The sequence below is a fragment of the Ictalurus punctatus genome, chromosome 1 (genome assembly GCF_001660625.3).
Source record: "Ictalurus punctatus breed USDA103 chromosome 1, Coco_2.0, whole genome shotgun sequence".
Classification (NCBI taxonomy): domain Eukaryota; kingdom Metazoa; phylum Chordata; class Actinopteri; order Siluriformes; family Ictaluridae; genus Ictalurus; species Ictalurus punctatus.
The window spans coordinates 13,657,146-13,672,115 of record NC_030416.2 but is presented as its reverse complement, the minus strand read 5'-3'; the positions used below and the strand labels follow the sequence as shown (position 1 = coordinate 13,672,115).

The 14,970-nt window shown below is 40.0% G+C and overlaps 1 protein-coding gene across 3 annotated transcripts in view; it reads left to right on the top strand.

The window, feature by feature from the left end:
* The window catches only part of fhod3b (formin homology 2 domain containing 3b), a 127,515-nt gene that overhangs the window by 73,842 nt on the left and 38,703 nt on the right, over positions 1-14,970 (top strand). For all 3 annotated transcript variants that reach the window (XM_017471241.3, XM_047155798.2, XM_017471270.3), the window contains exons 4-5: positions 1,767-1,834; positions 4,574-4,679. In XM_017471241.3, the coding sequence (XP_017326730.1) occupies positions 1,767-1,834; positions 4,574-4,679 (174 nt within the window). The remainder of the gene's footprint in view (positions 1-1,766; positions 1,835-4,573; positions 4,680-14,970) is intronic.

Here is a 14,970-nt window from a genome sequence, read left to right as displayed (position 1 = left end):
CATTTGTGTGACTTATGAAATTGCGCAATTGAGCAAACGGTTGAGTAGGATGTCTTCAGTGTGAAGGCAAACCTGCGATTATGAGCCCTGCCCTCAAACAAGCCCAGACTCTGCTGCTTCCAATCATAGTTTGTAATTATGATTTTAAAAAATAATGCAGAGTTCCCAAAAATATGTATTGTGACATAATTTATCATAACTGTCACAGCTTATGGTCGTAAAAACAGCATTAACTATTAACCATGATCACATTTGTTGCATGTATATTGAAATTACATTTATAAGAACAAACACAAAATATCAACAAGTCTTTATTAGATATGCACCGATAAAGGCGATCTACACATAGAAAGGCATACATCCGATGATCAGGGCTGATCATCATCCTGTCAATCAAAACAGGGCGGGAAAACACATGGATTTCGTGCTGTGTGTAAAGATGATGTCTCTTGAGTGGAATGATGACAAAACTGCTGTAAGCTCTGTAATCTCTGCATTGCTAAAATTTTACACCGGAAGTGAGGAGCAGTGAAGCGGGAGTTTTGTCATCGAGTCAAAAAAAATTTTTTTGCCACGCTGCTCACACTGAATTAAAGGGTCAGTACACTGTTGAAAGATCTAAATGAAGATGAAGTGCCAAAAAAGTATATATTGCACAGAAAAATATATTTGTAGAGTAGTATATTTCACATCCAGTTAATATTAATATATAAATTTATATTATATATTACCAGTTTGATGTTAATGATGAAGTAGAAATGCTTTTGTTTGTGGTGAGTGAATGTGAGACTAACAGGAGGTTTTTTAGAATTCAGTCAATGTTAATATGAATTAATAACATTCAATAAATTAAGAAATCTTACTTTAATCTTCAGAATTTAGTTCATGTGTTCATGTTAATTAGAGTAATGTGTTTTCTGTTTATGAGACCAGTCACTGTGAAACAACTTGCTGAAATGGAGAGAATAATGTTTTTGTTTGCATTTCTTTCAGAATTGTGGAATTAATTATTATTCATTTAAAAGTAGGTAAAAAAAAGGCAGAATTATCGGTTATCGGTATCAGCTGAGAAATTTAGTATCGTTGCATCTCTAGTCTTTATAGAACAGGAAACACAATCTGCTTACTAGTTGTAACATTATGATGTTCGACAGATTTATCAGGCTTGCGAGAGAGAGAGAGAGAGAGAGAGAGAGTGTGAGAGAGAGAGAGAGAGAGAGAGAGAGAGAGAGGCCATTACAGAGTAATTTCTTGCAATCATCGATGAGGCGGCAAATGCTGAGTCAGAAACGCGGGCAGTCAGATGCGCTGCACAAACACAAACAAGCAGCAGTGATCCTGCCCCATTCTGGCAGACTGAAGTACTGCATATAAAAACTCCTGTGGGGAAAATTCGTTGCCCACAGCCAAAGTAGAATAAACCATTAAAGCCTTTTTGATTCCCTTCACACTAGAATTAAACATGTATGATTTTGAGCGGTTACACGCAGATAAAGAACAGAGCTCTGTATCCCAGCACTGGGATCAGGAACCACAGTTCTTTTCAGGGTAATCGGGCATAGTGGCAGTTTGCAGTCGAGTTCAAACCAGAACAAGAACAGTTTCTTTGTCATGTGAACACATACTGACAGTTTGTCACTGCTGGCAACACATGAGGTTTCGCAGAGCTTATGGGACATATTGAATTAGACGTGCTTTTCATGAATCGTGTGTAAGAAATTGAGAACAACTGTGTAATCCACTCCCTTTCTCTTGCTGTCTTGCAGAGAAACTCTACAACTCAACAGGAAGGGAGCTAAGAAGAGCCCTGTTCTCTCTCAAGCAGATTTTTCAGGTAAGCCACTTTAGTTTTTTTTCTTTTGTTTCCCAAATGTTTCTTACTTATAGTGGGTGAGTGAACATACATACAGTGATTGCCATATTAAGCACAGACAGGTGGATCTGTTATGCTGTGGGGGCATGTTGCTGCAAGGTTCACTTGTGCCCTTAGAAGGATGTGTCACTGCAAACCAGTACAGTTATTCTGATTGATCAACTTTATTCTACGATGAAGCATTTCAATCATGATGGGAAAAAGTATTTTCCAGGATGACCCCTTACCCATCCACACAGCATAAGGGTTCACTAAATTGTTTGATGAGTATTAAAATGATATAAATGTTTTGTTACGCCTTTCACCTGATCGCAATCCGACTAAACACCTGTGGGAGATTTTGGACAGCGCTCTCCACCACCATCATCAAAACACCAACTCAGGGAATAAGTGGTAAATGGTCTGCACTTATATAGCACCTTTTAACCTTAGTGGTTCTAAGTACAATGTTCTTTACACTGGTTCTCATTCACACATTCACACACACACTCACACACCAATGGCAGCAGAGCTTCCATGCAAGGCACTAGCCTGCCATCAGGAGTAACTTGGAGTTCAGCGTCTTGCCCAAGGACACTTCGGCATGTGGAGTCATGTGGGCTGGGGGTCAAGCCTCCAACTCTGCGATTAGTGGACAACCGGCACTACCACCTGAGCCACAGCCGCTCCAGAATAGATTTTGGAAGTTTAGTGTTCATCCTCCAGTACAGGTCCAAGGCTCATTGATGCGGCTCTGACATCTGCTGGTGTCTTAGCACTTTACTAAGACACTTTGTTCTGTCTTTATATGGGGAAATTAGTTGATTGGGTGTGCATATACAGGACCTCCACTGATTTCCACTGGATGTTTGAAAAATTAAAAAACAATTCAACATCTGTAAATGAAAGTCAATATTGTGTGAAATGCATGCTTCTGTGTGTGTAGCCATGTTTTTTTTTTTTTTTTATCTCATTGTCAGACCAAAGAAGCTTTGTGGTTAGCACATTTGCCTCACTGTGGGCTAATTAACATTTCCAAATTGTCCATATTCTGTGATTCTGTGTGTGATTGTGCCCTGTGATGGGTTGGCACCCCATACAGGGTGTCCCCTGCCTTGTGCCCTGAGTCCCCTGGGATACGCTTCAGGCTCCCCGCTACCCTGTGTAGGATAAGCGGTACAGAAAATTGATGGATGTGGGACCTTAAACTGCAGCATTCATTTAAAAAGTTAAAAGAGCCTGCAAATGTCTTTTGGATTACTGAGGATAAGGTTAGTGTAAGGAGCAGGCATGTGTGTGTGGGCACATTTTTATATCTTGTGTGAACCAAATGTCCCCGCAAGAATAGGTATATCTAACAGGTTTGACCTTCTAGGAACATTTGCCTGGTCCCAACACAGAAAACTGATTTTTATTTATTTATTCATGTAGTTAGTTACTTACTTACTTACTTACATACTCCCTAACTCACTTACTAACTTACTTACTCACTTACTTACTAACTTACTTACTTACACACAAAAACAAACAAACTAACTAAAAAACAGGGCAAAGAGCCAAAATGTTTCCTATAGGTTACTGAGGTTAGGGTTAAGGTTAGTTTCAGGTGTAGGCATAGCATCAGTTAGCTGCATTAATAATTATATTACTGGAAGTGCTCTACAAGGTCAGTAGGACAAGTGTGTGTGTGTGTGTGTGTGTGTGTGTGTATGCATGCTTGCATGTGTGTAAGTATAAAATCTAGATGTCTGGAAGGTTTAAATTACACAGCAGTTGACAGGTGTGAAGGTTTAAAGTATATTTGTCATCAGATGGATGCCCGAGAAAGACACACACTGAACTACAAGCTACTCAACTATTTATACACACACAATTAGTGCAATGTTCTTTGAGGAATACGTTCAGATGCATTTTATTTACAGACAAGCACAAAAAAAGTATTGTACACAGAGCATTGTAGTTCACATTTATCCAGACATATACACAGGAATTCCCTGTCATTATATCCTTTTTGGCTACAGAAGTCCAAAAGACCAACCCTCTAATCATTTTTGCATCAGTGATTGGGCGCGTCCTCAAAAATGTCAACGCTGGAGAAATACTAGATATTGGTGAGCTCTGGATGCAAAGCACAAGTAGACAAGTAGAAAGTGGTATAATCAAAGATTTATCAAAGTGTGCCCAGACTGCGGGTCTGCTGGTATGTGTGTGTGTGTATGTGTGTGTGTGTGTGTGTGTAAATCTAGCTAAAACAGAAAGCTCTCTTCCCACATCTTATACAATGAATTTAATGAGCTCTTAGGGCTGGCGAAGGAGCTGAGCCACGCTTAGCAACCAGCGGTTGCCGAGCCCCAAACACACAGGGTTACCATGGTCAGAGGAAATGAAGTGGGGAGCAGAATGTGCACTTTGGTCTCTGAGTGAGGGTCATATACCATATAGCTAATGAATCACAGTGACTCTTGCAACACATGTGAACCTGCCCAATCACAACAAACCCAACAAAGCATGTCATTTACAAGGCCTAGTGAAAATGGATTTATATTACATTCGGATATTTAAAAAAAAGAAAAGAAAAGAAAAGCTTAGCATAAATGACTGACTGCTTTGTGGTTTGTGTGACATTGTCTTACAATGTCTATTGTCAAAAAGCATTATACAAACTGTATTTAATTGAGTGGGGTTTGTGCTGAGGCATTAATTTTTGCTCTGCCCCTACAGGATGATAAGGACCTGGTGCATGAGTTTGTGGTTGCTGAGGGACTCATCTGTCTCATTAAAGTGGGGGCAGAGGCTGACCAGAACTACCAGAACTACATCCTCAGAGGTACTTTCCAAAAACTCATAGTAGAATAGTACTACACTGGAAATGTAGTCTTGCTCATTAATTATTGACAGCTCCTCTAACAGGCTCTGTGCTTGGATTGTATTCTGTTTCACACAAAATACTGACCAAATGAATAAAGCGTAAATTGAAACAGTAATTTCATAATCCCTCTCAGATTTATATAATTATCCAAATTACATATAAATATTCCAGCAGTTTGACCTATATATGGTACATTCGTACATAACATATTGATACTGTACCTATAAATTGCTGAGGGTTAAAACGTTATGGCTTAAAATCTTAGAATCACAAAATTGTCAGATGTACTATAACTGTAATCATTCCAATGACTCCAGATATACACACATTAAGTATGCTTTATTAGTGCTGAACTCCATGGTTTATTAATGTTAACTAATCCAGTAAATAATGTAAAGGAACCTTACTTCCATAAATTAGCCCTCAAGAACATGTTAACTAGGGAGTAATTCAAAGTGATCCTTAGGTAACACTAGGAAGCCAGCATATGTTAACATTGTTAATGCTTATGCAATGATTGATGTTTGCATTTTCATGTTTATTCCATTGATGATTAAAAATCCAAATGACAGACACAGAAAAGCCAGTTCGAATCCCGACGACGCCATAGGCATCTGCGGCCAGGAGCCAAGGGAGAAAAATCGTCCACTCTTCTTTGGTGGGAGGGTTGGCATACACTCGCTGTCCTGTCAATCACAGTGACACTAGCCAGTCGTAGGCATCCGTGAGCTCATGTATGCGGAAGAGGGTAGATAGCCATCTAGATGAACACGTCATTCAGCCAAGATGGTGTAACAGTGGTGTACTGAAGCTTGCTTGTAGCTGAAATGCCACTTGGGAGTACAGATAATAGGTTACTTTATATATGGTTAGTGAAACACTACACCATTAGCCTATATTCCTCTTGTGTATTTTTATGGCTGAAATGAGCTGTGATGTGGATTTACCTCTGTGGTAGTAAAAATGTCTCAGCATTAACACTTCAGAGGTCCTCTACTATATAACACATACAGCACCGCTACACATGCCACTGCGTGTGTGTGTGTGTGTGGTGGTTGAAAGTTTGTGAACCCTTTAGACTTTTCTATGTATCTGCATAATAAAACATAATCATAACATAACCTAAAACATAATCAGAAGTCCTAAAAGTGTATATATATATATATATATATATATATATATATATATATATATATATAAGTTCAACCATGTCTGCATAATATCTTTACCATGTACATGCAAAGGTTAACATATGCACCATCATACACGCATGTTAACCTCAGCAATTACCGTTTGCTAGCCACATTCTCCAGAGTTAGCACAGACAGTTCATTTATTCTTCCTGCACGACTGAGGTAAGGGATCAGGCATGTAGAGAGAGTTTAGTGGACACTCTATGTTTGGGGATGTTGATAACCTGAGGATGATTAAGAACCTCCATTACAAGGTCACCATCTTTTCACAGGAACTTACAGAGATCAGGCTTCATCCAAGGACAAGAGGTCAGGCCTCATTTAAGCAGCCAATAAAAAGCCTGGCTGGCTGTTGCATATTATAAATCTAAAACCCCCTTGAAACCTCTTTTTAATCAGTGGCTCCATAAGAAACAAATTTTTAATTGCTCTTGTACAATTGATGAGTAAATTGGAGAGTGGAAAACATTTAGCTTCTTACTGCTCTCCAATATGTAATATGAGAGATTTGTGAGCCATATTGTTACAACACAAAACAAAGGACAATTCCTTTGTGTTAGATCGCACATTCCATTTATCTTACTGCCCTGCCATTTTAGACTATACATCCAAGCACACCTTTATGAGATAGCAGAGTTGATCTAAATTGAGCATCTAAATTGAGTTACTTAGTTTCATGGATCTTTAAACATAAACCCCCAAAATTAGGCCAAATGTAGAATAAAACGCTTGTTCAGAGCTTCAAACAAATGTGACTTTTGCACAAATCCAGGTGCACTTTGAATATGGTTATGTTATATTATATTATATTATATTATATAACCTATGGTTTTATAAATAAAGAAAATTGCATTTAAGCCTGTTTACATTAGAATAACGTTACACTGGGAAGTCATGGAGTTACTGAAATGTTTAAATTGCCGGATGAGCTCTGAGTAAATGCAGTTTGTAGTAGGTACTTGTCATATTACCTAGCAAGTGGGCATACTGGAGATTTTTTGTTGTATCATGCATATCACCCAATTACTGAAGAAACAGTCGATTACAATTAGGAGCATTGCTCTTTTTAGGGCCATGATTTTTGATAGATATTAAAGGCACATTGTTGTTTAGTAAAATTGTCAGTTCAAAACTTGTGAGCTCCTCAAATGCTAACTGTGCCATGGCACAGCAATAAGCTCCTGTGCCATGTGGCTGTCATATTCCAGGTGCTGGATGTGTGTAAGTGGAGCTGATGAAGGCACTGACCACAGCATGTTTATGTGCAATCAGTGTGCCCTAGTTATAGGTTTGACTGACACACACTCCAGGCTGATTAGGTCTTCAACTGCTAAATCTCCATCAGTGAAGAGACGAATGAAGATAGACTAGACCTAACCACAGGATGATTAGTCTGCAGTTCAGTATAAATATGGGCACTGCTTAAATACTTCCTGTCTGGATTTACCCAGTCATTTACCCTATGGCCTTAGTTTCCTAAAAGCTTAAATAACAAATACGATCATGCATGTGATTATGGAATAAATTGTGCACATGTTGATTTATAAAAAAGAGTTGTATGTATGTCATATGCAAATTAAGGCAAGGAAACAATATGTAAATAAGATTTTAGCGTTGGATCTTAAAGAGACTCCTGGAAAAGTGAAACTGCGACTCAAAAATAATTCTGATTAAAGGCACCGAGAGGCGTCAAAATTTGTTTAAAATACTATGTGAACCTAAAGGAGTGTAGGCATGTTTAGAAGTGTGTTTTCCTTTTGGAAAGTATATGTGAATAAAAACCTCTACTTAACGGTGCAAATGTGCTGTATCTAATAACTAAGAATAAACCAAGTTTAACAAAGAATTCGTCATTTTAAAAACAATAATAATTCATCGTTTTAAGAGACATTTTGATTATTTTACTAGGGCATCATTTTGGTAAACATCATCATTAATAGGAATTGCAGTTTTATTAAGTACTTTTCCTTTGTCTTCACTGGTGGAAACAGGCTTCCTCAAATTTAATATCTGCTCTCTGTTCACATTAATTTGCGCACACTGTTCCTAAAGTGAGCTTCAGGCTTAGTAAAGCACAATTCAAGTGCAAATTGAATCAGTTTGCGTTGACTCCATGCTGTTTTTTTGCATCTTTAGCTAGAAACATTCCAAACTGCATATTCATTAAGGCGCAAAAATCAAAACAGGATGCAATCCTCCATAGGATCTGTTAGTAAATCAGCTTGCACTTTTTCTCCCGGTGTACTCAAATTTGCACTAGTATTACACATGCAAACCTGCAGTAAATCGAAATCCGCTGATTTACTAAAGGTTTGCATGTGTAAAACGGAATGTTTTTCTTTATCACTTGCAGATTCGTGTGTGTGTGTGTGTGTGTGTGTGTGTGTGTGTGTGTGTGTGTGTTTACTAGTTTGGGCTTGGTGGTTGGAATAGGCTGCTGATACAGAATCCAGGCTCACTGCTGTTCTAGCTTCTCATCACCAACTAAGGAGAAAAGCACAACCTAGATCAATTTCTGTCCCATGTGCATTTAGAGCTTTGTTTCCTCACAGACACATGCACACACATACACGTGTACACACTCGCTGAAATACAAAATGCATACACACGTCCACACGAGGAGCTTAAGATTTACGTCTACTCTTATCCTCCGAGAAACAGAACGTAAAAAAGTACACAAAACCACACATCCCGTCTCACACACTTTCAGAGACCTCACACGCTCTCTAGGGAGAATGCTACATGTCATGTTTAGATATGCCTGCTTTACTGCTGGTCTGCTGGAAAGGTTTGCATGTCTGCGGGGTCTCGCCTAGTAAAACGAGAAGCCTGAGACCCCAGCGCAGGCCCCCCAGCCAAGCACAACAGACGCAGGAGCAGCATCTGAGTCACAGGCTGCAATGGGGGGTTGAGCCCCAGGTGCTACTTCCACGTCTCCCTCCACTTTACTTCCCTCAGGACTCTCTTGCTGGGTTCAGGCCAGTTGAGAGCAGAGAGGAGCAGACGTTCATCATACTGCACTGCCTGTCTGTGAAAAGGATTGAAAGGGATACAAGCACTCTCAGGAAAAAAGTTAATAACTCTTTCTCTTCTCAGTGACGTTGTACCTTAAAGGTTTTGTACCTTTGAAACACATCTCAAGAGGTTTTTACTTTGAAAATCATGTCTATATATTTATAACAAATCTGTTTAGAGTGTATTTCTCAGTCCCTCCAGTATTTAGCGATTTTGCAATCGCAGAAATGAATGCTGCAGTATTCTGAGGAGCTTGCAATTTTTCAAAATTACTGCAGATTTTCTACAGATTTGGGCCAAGGCACGTCATGTGACGCCATCACAACACACATTCAGGCAAATCCCTCTATGATTCATGTGTGTCGAACATGAATACAGCTTAAAGGTCTCATTTACCAACAGACATCACTGCAAAAGGCCGTGCAAAACAGTGTCGTGCAATTGCAATTTCGCCAGTTCAAGTAGTTTTCCACAAAAACTGATAGAAGATGCAGCAAAAGCAAGCATTTTTGGCCGCAACAATCACAAAAAAACTCTGCAATGCCTTCCTTAAGCCACTAAGACTGCCCACCAGTTCTTGACGCTGACATAAATTTATTAGTTCACATGCATAGCTAATGGCTGAACAAATGGAGAGCCATTGTTGACTCACATCATTTTGCACAAATCAAACCATTCTAAGTTATCCCTCATGCCCTGTTGATGGAGGTGTTGTCATAGTAAAGAGACCACTCCCAACAGGACAGAAATATTTCGTCGCAGGATAAGCATGATCACTCAGAAGATAACAGAGCCAGTGAGTTTTCCTTTTAATATGTCACCCATCCCATTAGCACGAATGCCATTGCTGGGGTATGTGAAGAAAAGAATTTCACTGTGCATATGTATATGTGATTAATAAAAAAAACTCATTATCATTATCATTATGCCATGCCAACGTTCTAGGTAATGCAGTATTTTTAACCCATTGTTAAACAGTCATATTATTTGGATGTAAACACATTGGATAGTCTCTACAGATTATGTGTATTGTAGAATTACTGAGCTGTAGTAAACCAAACACTAAATTGCATAAGCGTGACTCGCCGTGGTTGTCATGGTAATGTGATAGTTAATGCCTTTCATTTATTACCTTCAATTTTTGCTGCCAATGTATAGTTGTTTTTATGGATTGTTGTTTGTGTGTGTTCAGCATGAAGCCTCACTGAGCCAGTTGTGTGGCTAGCCACCAAACCTATTGTTTGTGCTCTAAGTGTGTGTTTGCCAATAAAAAGAGCAAGTGCATGATTTTTACAGTGCTTCCTGATCAAGTATCTTCCTCGCTGATGCTGTAGTATTTCTAGTCCTCACCAATGGGCTGCTGATAATCCATAGATATGATCTGATGTGAGGATTTTCATTGGCAGAAAATGGAAAACAACTTGAGTAATTGGACATTCTTACTATACTTAAGTATTATGTTGCCATAGTTCTACTTGATTATTATTGAAGTTGAATACTTGTTGCCTGACTTGATTACATTAAACATCCCTGGCCCTATCTCAGTAAATTGTTTCAGTACTGTATGCTTGAACAAAAACTTGGATCGAATTCTAACTTTAAAAAAAAAGCCTTTGCTAATACAGTACTAGCATAGACTAGCATTGATTCCAGAAGCTAACATAAAGTGGCTAGTCAGCAAGTCAAACTCAAGAACTCTAGCTAATGGTAATTACTGGTTATTTACATGATAGTTTACTTCTGATTAATTTGTTAGCAAACTGTATGGCATTAGTCATGCCATAGGAACAAGCTTAACGAGACTGAATGATGGTTTTGGACTAAACTGTGTAGTTGATTTAAAAGCGTTTTAACAGTTCTAACAGTTTTAGATAATAAAAGTTACTTTGCACATGAAAACACGACACTAGCTTAATTTATTTGTTCAAAATGTTTACTTTTTACATCAAAAAGTAGCAACATTTTGACTATTACTTGAGTAGACTTGTCTGGATGCTTCCACTTTTGACTGAGTCAGATTTTGACACATATTGTAGATACATAATGTTGTGCCTTCACCTAATCCTTACTGTAGCATAACCTTTTAAGAAAAAAAAAGTGTTTTAATTTTAAAAAGCCAGTTTTGTGTGGATCCTGTTGTTATGGGGACATGCTGTCCTTTCATAGATATGAAAATGTGTATACACACACACACACACACACACACATGTTAATATCCTTCTGCAGGTCGTGACTCCTCACTGTCTGAGTTTGAGATTTGCTCAGTTTTCCCACACTCATGTGAATTCATGTCTTTCCTCCATAAGCTCATTACAGGTACTGGGTCTTCCATCAGCAACTAAATCTCTACATGAGCAGAGAAGTGGGTCAACCCAGTTCAACCGAATGTGAAATAGTTACAAAGATAAATGAGAAAACTAGTAGGGAGAGCCTGAGCTGAAGACAAATCTGCATGTGAATCTGCACAATACAAAGAGTCCAGATGCTAATGAATCAGCAGAACCATTGTGTATTTGTTTTTACAAGAGCCCTAGTCCCATGTTTTGGCAATGCTTTCAAAGATTTCCTTCTACTCTATAGGCTTTGAAATAAAAACCCTGTTTTTATCTCACATGAGATCGCCTCCTATTTCAGAGATTCTCCCAAACTTATTAGCTCAACACTGTCCCCTTAACTGTACTAAAGTGTGTCCTCTGGTGGGAAACAGCTCTGCTCTGACTAACACTCCTCCTACGGTAAGTCGGGGCCATGGGAGGCTTTGATGGAGCGAGAGAAGGAGAGTAAAAGAAGGACAAGTCCTTGGCGTAGCTCTGGCTGTCTCTGACATGGTGTGAGATTCATAAAGCTGCACTTCATTCAGCTTTCCTCCAGCCGCCTGTTCTTCATCACATAGTGTCTGTTGGCACGGACCCACATATAGCTGCATGTTTAGTGCCAAAATATGCAGTTTGTGGCACACACCAGTGCCAGTGTACAGTGTCTCAGGGCTTTGAGAAGGATTTTTGGATTTTTGACAGGATAAGCCTATTGAAACAGGTCTGGTCCACTGATGCAGTCTTTGTAAGTGGACTTGTCTTCAGTATTGCTTAGATCATTAACACTTTCCATAGTTTTCAGAAAAATTTACTGGGTTTCTTCTCCTGTCTGTGCTGTTTCTGTTTGTGTTGTCCTTGAGGTTGTAGAAATTCCGCTACTCCTCTCTCCTCCCAGTGCACAGCAACTCTTAAGTGAGAGGCCAGGCATTGTTTGGTTAGCAGTAGCGCTGGTGATTCTGTTTGAAAAGTGTGTGTGTGTGTGTGTGTGTGTGTGTGTGTGTGTGTGTGTGTGTGTGTGTGTCTGGCTGTGTTTCTGGCTGCTGGCTGGCTGTCCAACTCCAATACCTGCGACAACATTTCCATCCTGCCTGGGCCCAGCGGACCGGTGTGTGTGTGTGTGTGTGTGTGTGTGTGTGTGTGTGTGTGTGTGTATGGACAAGACAGAGCTATGCTGAAGACATATGACATTTTTATACAGCCAGCATCTCTTTTGAACTTTGTCCTACTCTCTGTTGTTGGATTGAGAGGTGAATTTTTGTCTTCTCATGAAGTACACCAGGCACTGTAGTCTGCTTCAGGAGGGTATCCTCAATGTCCTGCTGTGCTAACAGAATTTGACACCACCAACACATAATAAGCTCATTGGAGGATAGTGAGTGCTGGCTACAGTTACCTGCCTTTTGTGGTCATACATCCTTTTTTTTTTTTTGTCTTTTGAGCCTTTTTTCCCTGCTCGTCTTAAGGCAAGATAATAAAACCTGGCTTATGGTGAATGTAGGTGTGACGTCCCGTGGTATTTCTATGTGGCCACTATTATTTCACACAAAATTACTTTCACACTAGGATTCCTAACCTCCCTGGAACTGACAAGCTCTTTCCTTGGAGGGATTACCTCACTGAGGCAGTGCATACTCTGCAGGCCTCCTCCGAGTAGCAGGGCAGGGCTTCCCTCCTTGAAGGCCAAGACAGAGACGAAACAGGACCTGCCGGGCCTTTACCCAAACACAGCAGAGCACAGCAAGCCCTCAGCAAACCACAACACACGTGGCCAACACAGTCGGCTACATCAAGGTTAAAAACACATTCCAGACTCTCGTTAAAACGGTCTACAAAGTGTCCGCCCAAAGATTTGAAAAAGCCTGGACTTGTTTCCCCTCGAAACTGTTCTCTCAGGCTCTGCAGCATGCATCTTAGTCATTGTGATTGAACTGCCATTAAAGTTTCAATTAAAGTGGCCATAAGTTCCAAAGCATTTCCTCGCCATGTTTATTGTTCAGTTGATCAATGAGGTTCCGCGTTCATTCCGAACGCAAACGTTTACCAGAAGTGCATTCTATTTTTACCATTCGACTTAATTGCGTGCAACTCCTTGCCAAAAATGAGAGGCCTAAAACAAAAACACTTGTACCATCAGTGCAAATAACACAATCCTTTTCTCTTATACTTTTGTTTCCCTTCAACAAGAGTCTCCCCTAATGATCTGTTAACCTCCAAAGCCATTAGCTTCCTGATTTGATTAAAGAGAGCGTGGTGATTGAAACCATACATCGGAAGCAGTCCGAGCTGTAACGCTATCTTCGGCATGGCCTGTGTGTGGCTTCAGGGCCACTGGAAAAATATCTTAACATTTGTTTTCCTATTTAGGAGTGGCGCTGAGGATTCTGTGGCTCTGGGTATGTTTGTGCAAGAAGTAGCTGAGGGTAGTCTCTGAGTCTTTTGAGATCACTAGAGCAGCACCTCCAGCTGACTGTGGTCCAGGCCCACCTGGCTGACCTACATTCACACCCTCACACACAAACACACACACATTCTGGCTAGCTCTCATGCATTGTGTCTCCTTAAGCGTTGCAGTGTTTAAGAGGATTGTTTGTCTCAGCTGTGCAAGTTGACGTATGCCGGTTTCCAGTGATTAATTACGAGCGCAGATGTACCGTATTTCTTTTTCTGCGGCCGCTCTTTGAGTTTTACAGACAGACCACATTTTTTTCCACTTGCTACTCTGATCAACGTTTAAATCACTGGTGTGACAAGATAATAGGTGAGAAAACATGACACGGAGTCTGCTCATACGCAACCGCTAGTACGCTAACCTCACTCACAAGGGTCCTGTATTTCTCCAAGAACCCGGCATTGAATCTTTATCAGCCGTGGCTGTGGCGCTGCCTCGTTTGAGTGCTTATTTTCCATCACATTATCTGAAAGGTGTGCTGCAAATGTAAACAGTTTTATCTCATCGCAGAAAATGATAAATGCATTACGGTTTCGTTCAGAGACGATTCATGGTCGCTCTTGCAGGAGTAAATATGTTTATGAACATTCCACTGATTATGGTTTCCATTTGTAATTTGTTGATAGAGCACTTCATGTCATTTGAAGCAGTGCCACATTGATTAGATAAATTATAAATTGTGATGTGGAACGACATCTTGACAGCCACAGCTCAGAGATCAAGGCTTCCTGATACTAGGGCACAAGGCCTGTGGGAAAGCAAAAGTAAAGGCACCCAAAGCAGCACATGCCTAGACCTCCCTGGGAATGTAGCACACCATATGGATGATATATAGAAGCACTTTGCTATGGTTATATATCAGTTTGTCAAGGCAAAATGTGTGAAATGATAAATACTAGGTCATATATCCCAAGACACATACACTTTCTTAGATTTATTCAGGTAATTGTCAGGTGCAGATGGTTTGGCAAGGGGACGCTGGGTGTTTCCCTCTGCCTTTGTATGCCTCCCTCTGGTTTTCAGTGTGTTGTGCAAACACAGCAGTTCTTTAGTTCTCTTCAGATGTTTCTTCATCTCCGCCCACTTCTCTCATTGCCTAGGTTTAGCGATTTGCAGAATTCAACTGATATATTCTCCATTGCAAATAATTAAATTGGTATGCCCCAGTTGTGAAGTAATGGTTTGCAGCATGGGGAACCTAGTGAGTTTGACCTCAAATTTGGTACTTGGAAATTATGAACATGTGAGACTACAAAAAACAAAGATGGGAACAATGA